This window comes from Stegostoma tigrinum, chromosome 28 (genome assembly GCF_030684315.1).
Source record: "Stegostoma tigrinum isolate sSteTig4 chromosome 28, sSteTig4.hap1, whole genome shotgun sequence".
NCBI lineage: Eukaryota > Metazoa > Chordata > Chondrichthyes > Orectolobiformes > Stegostomatidae > Stegostoma > Stegostoma tigrinum.
The window spans coordinates 14049769-14068333 of NC_081381.1; the positions used below are offsets into that span (position 1 = coordinate 14049769).

At 39.9% G+C, this 18565-nt stretch overlaps 1 protein-coding gene across 2 annotated transcripts in view; it reads right to left on the reverse strand.

Annotated features, from left to right (window-relative positions):
- ube4b (ubiquitination factor E4B, UFD2 homolog (S. cerevisiae)) overlaps nt 1–18565 on the reverse strand; it is a 76548-nt gene that overhangs the window by 40788 nt on the left and 17195 nt on the right. The window contains exons 3-9 of one of the 2 annotated variants that reach the window (XM_048561346.2): nt 12913–13048; nt 10644–10731; nt 9658–9802; nt 8896–9124; nt 6342–6758; nt 5258–5383; nt 987–1122 (exon numbers count right to left, since the gene is read on the reverse strand). In XM_048561346.2, coding sequence (XP_048417303.1) covers nt 987–1122; nt 5258–5383; nt 6342–6758; nt 8896–9124; nt 9658–9802; nt 10644–10731; nt 12913–13048 — 1277 coding nt within the window. The remainder of the gene's footprint in view (nt 1–986; nt 1123–5257; nt 5384–6341; nt 6759–8895; nt 9125–9657; nt 9803–10643; nt 10732–12912; nt 13049–18565) is intronic. The other variant, XM_048561347.2, reaches the window with a different exon arrangement.

Genomic DNA, 18565 nt, shown 5'->3' on the forward strand with positions numbered 1-18565 from the left:
CTGGAGGTCAGCAAACAAGGACAGAACAATGGAGATGCAAGCATGGATGAATATCTGGATTTTGCTTGATTATCTCATGTGTAGGTGTAAAGCTCATTGAGAGATCAAATGATTAGGTTGAGTCCTTTATTGACTGGATTCCTTATGGTCTGTCCAAAGGTGTAAGCTTGAGGTGCTAAACAGTTTTGCCCTATTTAATCCTTTACATTCTTATGGCCAACATAGCAAATGTGAGGTCTTGCACTTTGGAAAAAAAGAATACAGGCATGGACTATTTTCTAAACAGTGAGAAAATTCACAAAGCCGAAATACAAAGTGATCTGGGAGTGCTAGTCCAGGATTCTCTAAAGGTTAACTGTGTCCAATTTTGGGCCCCACACCTCGGGAAGGACATACTGGCACAGGAGCATGTCCAGCGGAGATTCACACAGATGATCCCTGGAACGGTAGGCCTAACATACGATGAACGGCGGAGGATCCTGGGATTGTATTCACTAGAGTTTAGAGGTTGAGGGTAAGATCTAGTAGAAACTTACAAGATAATGCACGGCTTAGAAAGGGTGGACGCTGGGAAGTTGTTTTCATTAGGTGGGGAGACTACGACCCGTGGGCACAGCCTTAGAATTAGAGGGGATCTATGTAGAACAAAAATGAGGAGACATTTCTTCAGCCAGAGCATGGTGGGCCTATGGAATTCATTGCCACGGAGTTCAGTGGAGGCCGGGACGTTAAATGTCTTCAAGGCAGAGATTGATAAATTCTTGATCTCGCAAAGAACTAAGGGCTACAGGGAGAGTGCAGATAAGTGGGGCTGAAATGCCCATCAGCCATGATTAAATGGTGGAGTGACTTGATGGGCCGAATGGTCTCACTTCCACTCCTATGTCTTATGGTCTTATAACAGTTAGGATTTGTACTGACTAGATAGTAAAACTACACGTTCATTTTTGGCTAGATTGATTTTAAAAAGCTGTTTATTATTTTACCTTTGGAGCTTTTCTCTCTTCTATTCCAACTCTGTCAAAGCACTCTATGAGGTAGTTCAACATTTCAGTCTCCTTACATGCTTCAATTGTGAAACGATCGCTGCCGGACTCTGTGCAAGAACCACTTGTGCCTAGACTGGTTTGGGGACAGGAGGCAATGGAAAAGATAATAATAAACAAACATCAAGCATTTCAAAGTAGTAAACATGATACGAGTGGTGGTGAGAACATTCATGCCTTATGCACAAAAGATACAGATAATATTCAATAGTTAAGTTGAACCAATATCTTCCTGTCGTACTTTGAATCTGTGTTGTATTAAAGGACAATTACTAAATTGCACTGCAAGTGCAATTATCAAAAGTGGTGGTTGAGTGTTTCAAGTCAACTGACTTATAAAATGTGAACCCTTTGGTAAAAGGCTAACTTAACAGGCACTCACTAATCATATGAAAAACATTTACAAACCAGACAGAGTGCTAATACTAACATGCATAAGGGAGGCTAACTTTAATTGTACAATTTGTTTGAAGAAATCAAGTTAGTGAACATGCATGCATCCAGGTGCATTTACATTAAAAAAGGTCAAATGTTCAATTCACACTGATTAAAGGCACAACAGTATCTAAACAGTGAAGTAAGCAAACCAAACAGGCTGTGACCCCTATAGACACATGCCTGATCACAGTTTTTCCATTCTAAATATCAATTAATCTTTTTTGGTATCACCACTTCAAAAACATCACCACCATATTACTGTGCAGTATCATGTATTCAAATAAACATAGAAAGAGAATGAACATACTCCAACTTAAGATAATAAAATGTGAGGCTGGATGAACACAGCAGGCCAAGCAGCATCTCAGGAGCACAAAAGCTGACGTTTCGGGCCTAGACCCTTCATCAGAGAGGGGGATGGGGTGAGGGTTCTGGAATAAATAGGGAGAGAGGGGGAGGCGGACCAAAGATGGAGAGAAAAGAAGATAGGTGGAGAGGAGAGTACAGGTGGGGAGGTAGGGAGGGGATAGGTCAGTCCCGGGAAGACGGACAGGTCAAGGAGGTGGGATGAGCTTAGTAGGTAGGAGATGGAGGTGCGGCTTGAGGTGGGAGGAAGGGATGGGTGAGAGGAAGAATAGGTTAGGAGGCAGAGACAGGTTGAACTGGTTTTGGAATGCAGTGGGTGGAGGGGAAGAGCCTAAAGCAAGTTAGATAAACTAATTCAAATCTCAGTATGTTACCAATCATTTCACATTTTCAATTGAGACACTTCTTATCCAAGCTTAGGCAACAGTATGCCATTAACCTCAAAAATATCTCCCAAATCAGAATTTAAAACTCTCCAAGTTTATAAAAATCAGAAGCAATTTTGTATCATAAAACCACTAAATCACTCAAACTTGCTATATGTAGGATACTGACAACTCAGCAGACTTGCATTTAATCAGCATTACCAACTCAAGACCAACAGTGCAACGCAAGTGTTAGAATGCAGACAATCTACCATATTTTCCTGAAGTAGTGAACTTTATGTATCTTGGTTGGAAAAAGATAGTTAATGTAATTAGCAGTAGTGAATTATAATTCATTTCTCTTGTAAACAGTTTCCCAGTCTTCTCATTTTCTTTGCCCTTTCACCAGTGTGGACGTAGCTGACTAGGCCTGCATTTATTGCTCATTCCTAATTACCCTTGGTAGTGGTGAGCTGCCGTCCACGTGGTGTAGATATAGCCACAGAGCTGTTAAGGATTTCTCAGATTGTGTGAAAGAACAGTGGTTCCCAGTTAGGATGGACATTGTCTGGAACAGAATTTGCAGGTGATGTCATTCCCATGAATCTGCTTGCTCTTCTCATTTTAAATGGTAGAGGTCCCAACCTTGGCAGATGCTGTCAAAAGTTGTCTTATAAATGGTACACAACACTACTACTGCATGGTGTTACAGGGAATGAACGTTGAAAGTGGTGTCAAATCAAGCAGGTTGCCTTGTGCGGGATGCTGTCAAGTTACTCTTCAAATGCCTGCCTAAGTGTATTTCCTCACATGGACCTATGCCTCATAGATGGTAGACAGGCACTGGGTGGAAAGGAGGCAAGTTATTCACCGAAGAATTCCTACTTTCTGATCTTTATTTTAGGTACAGTATTTAAGTGGCTAGTGCAGTTCAGCTTCTAGTCAATGGTAGTCCCCGGGACGCTGACAGTAGAGAATTCAATGATGGTAATGTCACAATGTTGAAGGAAGATAGCTAGATTCTGTTTTGTTGCAGATGGTCATTGCCTGGCATATGTATGCCATAGATTGTACATGCCACTTATTTGCCCAAGCTTGAACCTTATTTAGATATTGGTGTATATGGACACAGGCTGATTCTATATCTGAGAAGTCACTACAGCACTGAACAGAGTGCAGAGACCTTCCCCACTGCTGACCTTACAATGGATGGAAGATAACTAAAGCAGCTCAGTTGGGGCCTAAGGCACTTTCCAAGAAGTTTCTGCAGGAAATGTTTCATAACTGAGACAACTGGATTCCAACCACAACTAATATTCCTTTGAGTTAGACAGCACTCCAACCACTAAACAAATTTACCCCAATTCCCACTGAATCCACTTTTGCCAGGGCTTCCAGATGTTCCACACCATCAGATACTGCTTTAACATCATGGGCAATCACTCACTTTTCCTTGAGTTCAGCTCTTTTGTCCATGAATGGACAAAGGCTGTAAGTGTCAGCAGCTGAGTGGATCTGTTGGAATCCAAAAATGAGCTGTAAACAGGGTTATTGTTGAGCAAGTGCCACTTGATACCACTCAACGGCATCTACCATGACACTGCAATTAAAGCAGTAATTGGTCAGCTTGAATTTGTCTTGCTTGTGCCTGGACATGACATACCTGGGCAATTTTCCATTTTGTTGGGGAGGTGCCAGTGTTGTAGTTGTACGGAACAGCTTGGCTAGAGGGCAGCTCATTCTGGAGTACAAGTCTTCAGTACAATTGCAGGAATGTCTTCTGGACCACAGCCTTTGCAATATCCGGCGAGATCATTAAATTGTTGACATCACATGGTTTAAAGCAAATTGGCTGAAGACTAGAATTTTCTGGGGCCACGCTCACTCAGCATTTCCGGCTGAAATCAGATCTGAATATTCCAACCTCATCTTTTCCATTGATTTTCTAGGCTCCTTTCATTACAGAATGGGGATATTTGTGGAACAATTACTTGCAGTTAATTCGATAACCATCCACCATTCATAACTGCATGGGACAGGATTACAGAGCTCAGATCCAATCTATAGGTTGTGGGATCACTTAGCTGTTAATCGCATGGTACTTTTGTTGTCTTGGCATGCAAGAAGTTCTGTGTTATAGCTTCGCAAGTGCATTTTCAGCTTTCTTCTCACTTATCAAGAAGATATTCCCTAGCATCCAAGGGTACCTTCCAATATTATCCGGAAGGAAATATAATGATTAAAGCAGGTCCAACCTACATTGTTAATAAAACTACCTACTCTTTAACCACAGCTGATTCCATATATTACCACAGAGTATATTAAACTTCATTAGGTTGATAGAAAGTTACCTAATTATGGTACTTAATTATATTTAAAATTTCATATAGCTACTGCTGATGCATTTAGACAACATTTAATCGCTTCTTAGCCTTCAACAGGTGAAGTCAATAGCAGTGTCATTTATACCTATGACTGCAGATGAGTATCTGTTACTGCAATACTTCAACTTGTTTCAAAGTGGCAGAAATTACTTGAGTTCAAGGGCAAAATATCAGCACAGTACATTAGAGACCCAGCATGCAGCATCATGAATGAAAAGTCATTGTGTTGCAATCATAATCCACACCATTAAGCAGTCAACATTTAATAAACAAAGGAGGTAGTGTTATTTGGGAATGCAGCTGTACACATCCTTGCATCTGGTCTACCAACTAAGAGGAAAGGAATTTCAGTTTTTACTGTTAAGTTTACTTATGTGTTTTCAACTGTGTTAAACCAACACGGTTCACTCTCCAGCTATTTATTTCCCAGCACAGCATTTACAGCACCAAACAAAAGCTGAAATCTCAAACAAAGCAGTGTACTGATGAGAAAAAGCGAAATAACATGTGGTAATGAACAAAGGAGTGAAGGTAATACAAGTTACCTACTGCAGCTACTTATAAAACCAAAACAAAACCACACTGTTGTTAGTTGCACACTTAAATGCTTAACCCATGCCCGTTATAATAAAAGCTGCCAGGCTTGTACAATCAATACCTGGAACCGAACTGGACACTAGACAAATCAACATCATCTTCCTCATCATCGTCATCATCATCACTGCTGTCCTCAGGTAAATCAGAAAGAGCGAAGAGGAGAAGGGAAAAGGGGTTGTTGTAGATACTACCAGAGGGAAGATCAAGATATTTAGCACACAGACCGAGATTAATGAATTTGTTTCTGCTTGATGCACCGTGCTTAAATGTGATGCACAAGTGTATGAAACAATCAAGTCCTACAATAAAGTTATTTCTATAACTATGAAATTCATTACTAATGAATTCTACAGGCCATAACTTTCTTGACTACTGAAGGGGTCTGATGTTGTATAACTAATAGTCAACCCATCATGACAAAAGTGATTCTATGCAATTTCATTTGAAGGAAGAAAAGCAGCTGTACACATCAGAGACTCCTTGCATGATATACTTGATATTCCTCGTACCTTAATGCTATTTTCTAAAAATGTTTGACTAGTTTCTTAAGCTTGCTCCATGAACCTGTCCCTGTTTATCAACAGATTTATAAAACAAAGCTGCTCTCATTTCCCCATCAGATACTTTATTTGCTGCCCTTTCGGTCTTTCTCAGTCACACATCTTTCACAATTGAATATTGCTGTTTTGTATCCTCAAACTTAAAATGTATCCCATTCATCTTGATTATTATTACTGTGCTGAATGCTAGAAGTAAAACATTTAATGGTTGGGTTTCTTGAGCTGATATCAGAATTATTCAATCTTGTCATTAGCAGAATTTAGGTTTCTACAGAATGCTGAGAATTGTCTTCATACACATCTACTCTCCAAGCATAGCAGATTCTTTTGGAAATGCAGTATATCCAGCACCCTCCAAACACGAGGCCCTTGTTAGAAGGCAATTTAAAATCTTATTTTAAATTTCTCATGTTAAAACAAAGTTCAAGTGCCTTGAAATTTTAACTGGTGTCCCTGCAACTTTCTGTAATAGTACCTTAAATTTGCACATTTTGCTCAAATAAACTACAAAATTTAGAAATGTTCCAGTATCAAAATATTTAAAAAGCTCACAATATGATTTTTTTTTATAACTTGACACAATACCTAGGTGGTAGCGGGCTCAGTGCAGAAGAACGGGAAGTTGCTGGAGAAGTGACTGGAAATAACGGTGGACCCATTATGGTGGGTCGTTGCCTTGGAGAACTTATTTGGATTGAAGAAGGGCTACTGGCCACAGTTTGTGCACTAGAAGAGGCAGGTGTGATTGGCAGTGGATTTGTACCAACATTCCTTAGCCTGGGAGAAGTTGAGAATAAGGGTGGGGAGCTCATGGTCAATGATGGCTGTCCTGAAGAACTGGCCTGAGTGGAGGATGAACAAGTAACCATAGTACGTTGGCATGGAGAACTGGGCATCACTGAGATGGGGCTTGCAAACTTAGGCTGCTGATTCGCACTGCCTGCAATCTTGGAAGGATGGCTTGCTGCAAAGGATCGAGAACTTGGGCTGGTTCCATATAGACTAGAATATTGAGATAGAGAGAAATTAGAAAGAAGGAAGAGAGAAAAATGAAAACAGCATGTGAAAAAAATTACCATGTTTGTAATTAGAGTTTCAGTAGAAATGCTCTGCATTTGCACTTCCAGATATTTGCAGTCAAATGTAGCGGAAGCATTTAATCCCAATTAGCTCTGCAAATGATGTCACAATGAATTAAGCAAAGTTCTTATAATACATGGGAAATCATAGAATAAGCTCATTTTGAGAGTAGTCATGAGGAGCTTATTCATATTCAATAGCACAAAAGCTTATACTCTATTTCTACATCATCACTGGTACACAAACATCAATAAAGTAGATTTTAAATCATTACAATTGTGCTATTTTCCACCTTCACTACTTCGACTATTAAGTAACTAATGGGTGACATCAAGACATTTTTGATTAATACTTCATATTAAATTGGAGTAGTGATGTTATAGAGAAGAAATATTGTTTTGCATGAAATGAGCAGTCCCATTCTAGAATACATGAATTTGTGTCCACATTATCAGAAAGTTTGTTGAAAGTATCTTAACACTGCCTCAAGTATATTTAAAGTCAAAAATATGCATTGCCCAGAACTTGGAGGCCTAGGAATTAACTGGCAAGGAGAATTTGTTCAAAGATGTTTAATGTTACTGAAAATAACTACAGTTTGAAAAAAATCTTCCTTTACATTAACCTGTTGTGTCCCCTCAACTGAAGACTAAAATGGAGAGAGTGACACATTAACTCCGATTCTGAGAGAATGAAATATAAAAGGATAATGGGTAAAGTTGCCATCGTCTTAGAGGAGCATAGCATCACCCTCTCTTTAGAGATGACTCGTGGTTTAACCTCAGGCACCATGCCTTAGGAAAGGCAAGGAGAGTCCTTCACAGTAACCGCAGCTTGTGTGAGAACTGAACCCACACTGTTGGCAACGACTGCATCACAAATCAGCCACCCAGCTAACAGAGCTGACCAATCCCTATACAGTGGTATTCCCAACACAAGTTTAATTCAGAAGTGACTTATTTATGGGTTTTTACAAATCGCAATCAAAACTATTGGTTTTTATTCTGTCTCATGACCAGCCTTTCGCCTAACATGAATCTTAGTTGTGTGTCATGGGCTCCTCCTCTCAGTGTGGACTACAGATGCATTATGATACATGGCTAGCAGACATCACAGGAACTGGCTAATCAGCAACTGAAACTACTGCAGACAAAAATACATGAAGAATAAATCTTTTTCTCCCTTACACTCCTAAAAAAATTGAAGTGACTCTTATAAGTAAGAAATTCTGAAAACAAAACAGGAGGTATTATGTCCATTATACCTCTATTACTTGTCACGCAGTGGTTTACTCATCATTTCCTAAAAATATAAACACAGCATGCAATCCAACACAAACCTATAAAAAATTGCTGTAAAAATGCCTAAATTTAAATCAAGTGATGCATACTTATTTTATATTGTAAGTTTGCCAATTACTGGAGTCAATTGATACAACATTGCATCAAATTAGGAATGTGAGCACTTGACCATATTCCCACATTCTCCAAAAGAAATAAAGCTCTTTTTGTTAACAATTAGGTAGACGAAGAAGTGCACCATTACATGGGGAATATCAATCAGGGAAAAAGTCCAACAGCAAGTTGATAAGAGGTTTTTCCAGTGGACAATTATTAAATCACACCAGCATCTTTAGCTATTAGAAAAAATGAGTAGTTAAATGACAGTCAATGGATGGGATGACAAAATTTTAAAAATAAAAGTGAAGCACAAAAAGGCAGATTCAGCAAATTTAATCACAAAGAGAAAAAGGTTAATCAGAAAGATTAAAATGGAATACACAAGCTTTCTTTTTCACAAGCCTTTAAAATTCTTACACAAAAGGTTTCAAATTACAGAAAAGATCCAATATCATGAATAGTCATCTGTAGAAGACTTGCAAAGTAACAAGGAGTTTGAAAATTGCATTTGGTTATTTCACAACACCATCTCCCATGTTTTGCCATTTTTTATATTTTTATTCTAATTTTTAAAAATCTACAAGATGCATACCACCCCACATCTTCATTTGTAAATTTTAGAACTGACCAGAAAACATCGGGACTTTTATCACACTTACCTTGATAAAGAACTGGCACCAAAAGAACCTGGGCTGCAAAACATCGGACTTGTTCCATGATTTGATGGAGGGTTAAGAGGCAAGCTCCTGTCAGGTGACCTTGCAGCTGCTGCAATAGGTTGAGAGGTGGCAGTCAAACTGGCAAACGGGTTGTCTTCTGGCATTTGAGTGGACAGCATCAGAACCTCCATTAGAATTTGGCCGATCAAGTCTTTCCAATTTGAGAACACTAAAGGAACAAAAGAAAGAAGTCCACTAACAGGCAATATTGAATGTGATTCCTTTAAAATTAGTATATTTCTCACACCTCATTTGGTCAGCTGCTACACAACTTCATGCTTCTCAAGCTAGAGATCAGATTACTCTTTCTTAATCCTACTGGAAAAACTGAGGAGATAGTCTCTCCTCAAATGAATACCACAATTTACTTTAACACTAGCTAGCTGGTATCTAGTTACAAGTCAATATTTACCATGAGACTGGAGAAGTCCACACAATACATGTTCTATTACAGATGTGTGAACAGAAGTACTCCTAGATGTTAAACATTTATTAAAACAGGGGGATGCAGGACAGAACAGCTCAAACACAGTGTGGCGTACAGAAATCTGACAAACAAACAAAAAGTTGGTATGAGAGGCAAGACACAAACAAAAAAGGAAGTGTGTGACTTTTCCAATCTCCCTTGAGTAATGTCCTTGGTTGAAAAGGGCTTTGTGAAGAGGTTACTCCAGACAAGTCATAACTGTTGCTCGTTCTCACCTTCTTTTGCATTCTGTTTAAACTCTGCAGCCAGACCAGGTAAAAAGATTACATCCCTATCACGCTCCTTCCAAGAGACCCGGAAGATTTTGCATATCAGCAAAAGTGCTTGTTCTTCTGACACATCTGAGCCCAATGAGGGTTCCTAAAAACAAGAGCAGTTGTCACTGATTGACAGGCTCTGTTAGCAAGTATCCACAATAGCAGAGCTGCTCATTCAAAAAGTTGAAAATGTAAATCATTAGATAGAATCAAAGTGCCAGAAAACATTGACTAAAACAAATGATCATGATTGTAGTTCCAACTCACACCCTGGTGAAAAACATTTAATGGGGTAATAATCAGGTCCAAAAACTTTAATTGCACAGAAGATTCAATTTCAGGCAAATCTATCCAATCTATTTAGAACAAAAGGTATTTAATATTACCAGGGTTTAAATACAATCCAATAAACCAATAATTCACATTTTTCCACCAATATTTCATTAGGATAGCAGATTTAACATATCAAACCTATGAGCAATGCCACTGAAATTTATTCACGGAGAGTTTATGACTTTAAAGATAAACATTCCTACATAAATTCTTGGTGCAAAATTTGTCTATTCAAAGCACACTCTCCCTGAAGATCAGCAGGGTTTGGTATTTTAAAGATGACAAAAACAAGTGCTCATTCTCCCACATCCAAGTGACATAACCATTCATATGCTGTATCACTAAGCAGAGCAGTCAGAACCTCAAAACTGTTCAAACAGTTGAAACTCAAATGTGAGCTAAGATTTAAACTTACACATTTTCATTATTCATTAGAGATCTTCCACAGCTCAAAAAGAGTTTGAGTTTTCCCTCAACCATACTCAAATCTCAGACTTAAGAAAGGCAAAGGGGAATTTGACAACACAGCTTTAAACACATTAAAATTTTGCCATTAATAGCAAGCCCTTGCAAAATTAGGCAATAAAATTCAAAAGCATAAGTAACAGTACCTTATCGGTCAAACTCCGTTTTTCCCGCCGATCACCCTCATCAACTTCCATATTTTCAATTCCTGAGTCTACATCCACTTGAGACATGCTATTTGGAGTAGAAACACATTACATAATCCATGAAGTAACTAACTATTAACTTGTTGCAACTTTAACTTCGAAACCACTGCCTTCAGCTCAATTTTCTCTACTTTGTTGCAGTAAGTATTGCTGATGTTAATGTTCTTCCAAAGCCTGCAACTGCCATTCACTCCAATGTTATTACATTTACCACATAATATTGAAGTTCTTAGATTATCTTAAATCACGGATTCATGAAGTTACCAAAACTTATTTACAGATATACTTCAAGCTCTTCAATAAAACATATTAAAATAATCTGCTGCAAGGAAGCATTGATAATTAGCATATTGTTATTTGGAATTCCAAATTTACGAGCCAAAATCTTCAGTCATCGAGTCATACAGCACAGGAAACAGACCCTCCAGTCCAAATAGTTCGTGCCAACTAGACTTCCAAAACTAACCTAGATCCATTTGCCAGCATTTAGACCATCCCCTCCAAACCCTTCCTATTTGTATACCCATCCAGATGCCTTTTAAAATGTTATAATTTTAGGCACTTCCACCATGTCCTCTGGCAATTCATTCCATACACACACCACCATCATCTGAAAAAGTTACCCCTCAGGTCCCTTTTCAAATCTTTCTCCTCTCAACTTAAACCTATACCCTCTAGTTTTAGGCTCCCCCACCCGAGGGAAAAAAGACCTTGGTTGTTCACCCTATCCACGCCCCTCATGATTCTATAAACCTCTGTAAAGGTCACCTTCAGCCTCCAATGCTCCAGGGAATAAAGCCCCAGCATATTCATGTTCCCTTATAACACAAACACTGTATTCTAAATGTGACCTCACTAATGTCCAGTACTGCTGAAACATTACACCAACTCTTACACCCAATATTTTGACCAATGAAAGCAAGCATGCCAAATGCCTTCCTCATCACTGTCTACCTATGACTCCACTTTCACGGAACTAGGTCTCTTTGTTCAGCAACAATCCCCTGGGCCCTACCATTAACTGTAAAAGTCCTGCCCTGACTTGCCTTACCAAAATGCAACACCTCACTTATCGAATCTAAATTCCATCTGCCACACCTTGATCAGATGCACAGATAGGCCAAGGTCCCATTGTACTCTGTGATAATGCTCTTCACTGTCCACTACACCATCTATTTTGGTGTCACCTACGAACTTGCTAACCATACCCCTGAAATTCACATCCAAGTCATATACATAAACTGACATAATACAGCAGACCCAGCACCAATTCTTGTGGCATGCCACAGGTTACAGGTATCCAGTTGGAAAAGCAACCCTCTACCACCACCCTGTCTTCTGCCTTCAAGTCAACTGTGTCTCTAATTGGCTAGCTCCACCTGATCTAACCTTACTAACCAGTCTAGCATGCAGAACCTTGTTGAACACTTTGCTGAAGTTGACACAGACATGTCTATTGCTCTGCCTTCAATCATCTTTGTCACCTTTTAAAAGAAAGGCTCAAGTCATTAGGATGTGTCCCAAATACAAAGCCATTGGACTATCCTTAATCACTCCGTGCCTCTCTTAAATGTATGTAAATCCTGTCCTTCATAATCCCTTCCAACAACTTACCTACAACTAACGGAAGGCTCATCAGTCTATAGTTCCCCGGGTTTTCCTTACCACCTTTCTTAAATAATGGCACCACTTCAGCCAACCTCCAGGCTTCCAGTACCTCACCCATGGCTGTTGATGATAGCCCAGCAATCTCTTTCCTCGATTCCCATAAAATTCCAGGAAGTACATGAACAGGTCCCAGGAATTTAGTTACCTTTGTGTGTTTTAAGACTTCCAATACCACCTCTTCTGTCGTTTGAACCCTTTTCAAAGCATCACTTTATTTCCCCAAGGTCTCTAGTTTCAGCATCCTTCTCTACAGTAAATATTGACACAAAGTCATATTATCCTAACCATCTCTTGTGGGCCACGCTGATCTTTAAGGGGCATTATTCTGTCCTTACTTACTCTTTTGCCCTTAATGTACTTATAGAATCTGTATGGATTCTCCTTAACTCCATCTCATGGGCAAAACTGTTTTGTTTTGAGAAAGCAGTTTTAAATTTTCTAACCCTCCTGTTCAATCATTGTTTCTTTAAATTAACGTTTAATGGATCACATACAGAGGACATATACAGATTTGAAGTCTGTCAATACACAGGTTGATTACCTTTTCTCACAGGAAACACCATCGATATCCATACTCTGAGAGCGGGAGAGACTCTGAGACTGGTTCTCAAGGCTATTTGATGGGGAACTGCTGAGTGAGCTCACCCCTTCACTGCTCTGGCTTCTATGTGCAACTCCTGTTAAAACAGATGACATTCAGTTACAGACTTATCCAACACTGGAAGAGGACATAAAAACAGCAACAGGCCATTTGGCATCTTGAGCCTGTTCTAACATTTAGTCAGACCAAGGCTGTCCTGTTCTGCTTTTAACTCCATTTTCCTGCCCATCTCTTATAACCCTTGACTCACCTGGTGATCAAAGACTCCCTCAGTAACTCAGGTGTGAGTGAGTACATTCAATGGTATAGCCTCCACTGCTTACTGGACAGGCAGAATCCAAACACTAATCACTCTGAAATTGAATTGGATTTCAGTCTTTAAAAACAGCAGCTTTTCATTTAAAGAAATGTTGCATCTATTTTTTACTCCAAACTGGAGGGATCAGAACACCAACACTGCTGCACTGAGACAACATGGTACAATTCCTTTGTGTGGGAGTGAATAGAAGCATACTCCATCACCTTTTGCTTTCATAACAAAAGGTCAACTCCACCACTGGAGTTTACATTTCAAACGAATATCAAATGTTGATTTATCAACAATAACTCCAAACCTCCTCATTTCAACTTTGATCAATTTGCGATGTTTGAAAAACAGGAAATCAACACAGACTTGAGGTTTAATCACATTTGACTTAGTAAATGGATATTGGCTTTACTCCGGTAAGCTGCTTCAGCAAAGAGACAAATAGGCTCAGGGGAAAAGATGACTGTGTAGTATTACCCAACAAAGGAATGACAAAATATTCTACCAGAGTGAGATGGCTAAAACTGAAACCTCAGGATATGGTAATTCATCTAAATGAGCACATAGAACAGCAGAGTGCCTATTGGACTTGAAACATTAACTTCATTTCTCTCTCCACAGATGTTGCCAAACCTGAAATTTTCTAGCTGTGATCAGAGATAATGGGAACAGCAGATGCGGGAGAATCCAAGATAACAAAGCTTTTGTGCTCCTCAGAAGCTGCTTGGCCTGCTGTGTTCATCCAGCTACACAATTTTTTATCTTGACATTTTCTAGCATTTTGATCTTATTTCAGACTTCCAGAATTATGCAGCATTTTGCTTTTAGTCAAGAGGTGTCCTCTACGTTGACCTGTCACTTAGCACCCTGGAAGGCACATCAGTCTTGTGACAGGCCCACCTCTACCAAAAATCCTTCAAGCCATCTGGGGTTATGCTGATACGCAGCAATGCACTTCAAATGTTTAGAACATAGAACATAGAACAGTACAGCACAGAACAGGCCCTTCAGCCCACAATGTTGTGCCGACCATTGATCCTCATGTATGCACCCTCAAATTTCTGTGACCATATGCATGTCCAGCAGTCTCTTAAGTGTCCCCAATGACCTTGCTTCCACAACTGCTGCTGGCAACGCATTCCATGCTCTCACAACTCTGTGTAAAGAACCCGCCTCTGACATCCCCTCTATACTTTCCTCCAGCCAGCTTAAAACTATGACCCCTCGTGTTAGCCTTTTCTGCCCTGGGAAATAGTCTCTGGCTAGCAACTCTATCTATGCCTCTCATTATCTTGTATACCTCAATTAGGTCCCCTCTCCTCCTCCTTTTCTCCAATGAAAAGAGTCCAAGCTCAGTCAACCTCTCTTCATAAGATAAGCCCTCCAGTCCAGGCAGCATCCTGGTAAACCTCCTCTGAACCCTCTCCAAAGCATCCACATCTTTCCTATAATAGGGCGACCAGAACTGGGCGCAGTATTCCAAGTGCGGTCTAACCAAAGTTTTATAGAGCTGCAACAAGATTTCACGACTCTTAAACTCAATCCCCCTGTTAATGAAAGCCAAAACACCATATGCTTTCTTAACAACCCTGTCCACTTGGGTGGCCATTTTAAGGGATCTATGTATCTGCACACCAAGATCCCTCTGTTCCTCCACACTGCCAAGAATCCTATCCTTAATCCTGTACTCAGCTTTCAAATTCGACCTTCCAAAATGCATCACCTCGCATTTATCCAGGTTGAACTCCATCTGCCACCTCTCAGCCCATCTCTGCATCCTGTCAATGTCCCGCTGCAGCCTACAACAGCCCTCTATACTGTCAACGACACCTCCAACCTTCGTGTCACCTGCAAACTTGCTGACCCATCCTTCAATCCCCTCACTAGATGTCAAGTTATCCAGTACATCTCGTATGGTCCTTCAAGCATGCTCATGGCAAAAATATATTATTCAGTAGATGAGAAAAAGGTGGATTGGTACAGCAGCTGTTCCAACATGGAGGGTGGATATAAAACTGTGCCCATGTATACAGCATTCAGTAGTTACCTTGATTAGATTTCATAGAAGTAACTAGCTTATTCTGAAGCTTTGTACTTCTGGTATGTGCATGTTGTGGGATTGTAGTACTCACAATGCAGTTTCATGTATCTGCTGGTCACTTAAAAGCCCAAACCCACATTTATCACTTTTCTAATGGCTATTCTCCTTCAATGCAATGGCCAGAATCAAGGCAGCAGTCAAGTTGACTTTGAATGACATGGCTCACAATGGAAGGTTAAAATGGAGCTAATTCGTGACAGCAGATTGAGTAACCTAATACCAGAATCAGATATACCTGCAATGCTCTGGGGACAATTGATGGTTGACCAGTCAACTCCTGCTCATGATAAGATCTGGAGTTGGGTTTCCAAATATTTGCTTACAAATGAGTTAGCAGGCCTAACAAGATCAGCAGTTTTAGCTGAATAAGCAATAGTCAGCTGCAAACACTGGAGAGGCCCTCCTCACCTTCGCTTCCTACTCAGCTAAGCTCTGAACTGTGTTTAAAGTGTTGGAATGCATTTCTCATGAGACAAACAGAAACTATGTGGATCTACCAGGAGCACAGTAGGGATTTTCCACCTTGGGTTTATTCCACACACAGCCTCCAGCCGATTGAGAGTCAGGTAAATGCAATCCAGCCAAAAGGACAATGGACAGTAAAGGAAAAATATAGGAAAAAAATAAAGGACAGAGCTGCAAATCTAAGAAACCGTAAACACCTTTGGTAATGGTTGGCACTCAAGCCAATCAGTAAATATGGTATGAACTGGAGAAACATCATTGATGTGGTGCATGCAGTTTAAATACCAAAATCAAAATTTGCACATTTCTTCTGTAGATGCTGTGCTGTTTGTCCTGCAATATACTGAACCAAAATAACTTGCTGGCAGAAAACTCTGCAGAATTTCTCCCGATTCTTCATTAAGCAATATTTTGTTTAACATTTTACACCTTTTATTTCATGCCAGTTAATCTTCTGTGGCATTGTTCTTAATATCTAGCATGTAATATATGCATTATCTTACAGCTGGAGGATACATTTCCCTTTAATTCATTCTTGGAAAGTAGGGCTCGTTGGCAAGTTGTACATGCTTATATCATTTATACCACCACCTTCTTGGGTTGCTATTTCAAAGGCCAGTTATGAGGACTGAGGGGGACCAGAGTCTCAGTTCACCTGAAGCAAAGACAGCAGGTATCCTTAGACAAACGGGTGAACCAACTGAGCTTTTAATATCAATCCCAACAGCTGCATGCTAAATGTTACTGACGCCCATTTCTTTTTCCCCCTGTCAGGATGGAATTCAAATTCTCAATTTGTCATGAAAGAGTGACTCGATCACTCATTCTGTGTGTTACACATGAGAATTGCATTTAATGCACACACGGTCTCCATCTGCCAATCAATGCCAATAGACAGATTTAAGCGAGCTGCTCGTAATGTATCCCAGTATTTCTGAAGCAAGTTAAAAGAAGTAATTAGGAAAAGAGTTGAGTTAAGTTAAGAATAAATAACTTCACCTTTTGGAGAATTACACTTTTTTAAAAGTGCAAACAAACATTCAGCCTGCTTGAATATTAAATAGGTTCAAAAGGTTTGCCAGGATTGATTAAGGAACGTCACCTTCATAAAGAAATTACATTATTTACAGCACTAGGAGACAATCCTCTGGGATCCGTCCTTCAGGTCTATAGCTCAAATTCCTTATAAATTTAGCAACACTGAATGAATAATTACATTTAAATTGCACATCTCAAAAGATTAGCATATTCATTCTGCAATTGCTCATTGTTTGGCAGACTTCACAACAAATAGTAGTCCATATTTAGTAACTTGTATTCAGTCTCTGTCTTAGTGTGAATGAAGAAATTGATGATCTAATACTACTATTTGATCAGATTTACAAAGAACACCGCACCATATTTGTAGTACTGAAAACAAATTACATTTTTTAAAAAATTTATATTGTTGGGCAAATTAAGTAACCAATGATATTTGAAATGTGTCTTGCCAAGATTTAAATTACCACGGGTGACATTAAATACTCTAGAGTCTAAAGACTCCAAATTCAACAAATGCAAGGTAGCAACGTGAAAACAAGAACTTCCAGCTTTCAAAATCAACTAAGTATACTAATTTCAAAAGTCCCAGATACAACAGCATGTTTGAATTTTACACATACTGTAGCTCAGACGTTACAAAGGTAAATCTGTTGAGAATACATATTCATAGTAAAGCACTGAGGAAATGAAGTATAGGACTGTTTGGATATTGCTGATAGAAAGGGGTTCAAAAGGATTTGTGAGTTGTTGCAAAAATCTATATGCATCTTGTTAGCCAACTTCTTTATTCTGATGGAAGTCAAGCAACTCGGAAGAGGACAAGCAAAGCTTTTACAAAGGATAAACAATGGGTTTCAGAACTTCAATTGCGGATAAACTAAGTTGGAAGACCCTGTTCTGAAGGTTGCCTAGCAATCGCCTCTGACCGAAATTGGTGTTTCAGTGCATACCCGGGTCAGTTAAAGGGGCAAAACACCTTCAAGCTGGTAGCAAACAGAAACTCTTCTCCCATCTGGAAAAGAAGAATCTGTACAACACAGTCAAACAGGAGGCTCGAAGAATACAGCAGGCCAGGCAGCATCTGAAGGAAAACAACAGTCAATGTTTCAGGTATTACCCCTTTTTTAGGGCTGGATGTGGGTGTAGGCGGAGCTGTAGATAAAGAGGAGAGTTGGCGGGGGTGGTGGTAGCAGAATGGCGGCGATAGGTGGGCACTGGTAGTAGGTACAACCTAGGCGGTCGATGGAAGGGAGAGTCAGAAAGTGGGGCTGGAAATGGAGCAGGGGATGGGTGGCGAGATTATTTGAAATTGGAAAACTCAATGTTGAGTCCTCTGGGCGTAGGGTGCTCAGATGGAAGGTAAGGTGTTGTCCTTCAAATTTGTTTTCTGAGTCGCTGTGACGTTGGAGGAAGCTGAAGACAGATATATCGGAGGAGTGGGGCAGGGAATTGAAACGGGTGGTGACCGGGAGGTTAGGTTGGCCGTTACAGGTCAGGCAAAGATGCTCTGCGAAACCAACGTTTGGTCTCACCGGCATAGAGAAGACCAGATCGGGAGCACCAGATGCAATAGACTGGGTGGAGAAGATGCAGGCGAAGCTCTGTCTCGCTTGGAAGGACTGTTTAGGACTCTGAATGGAGGCGAGAGAGGTGGTGTGGGGGCAGGTGTTGCATCTTTT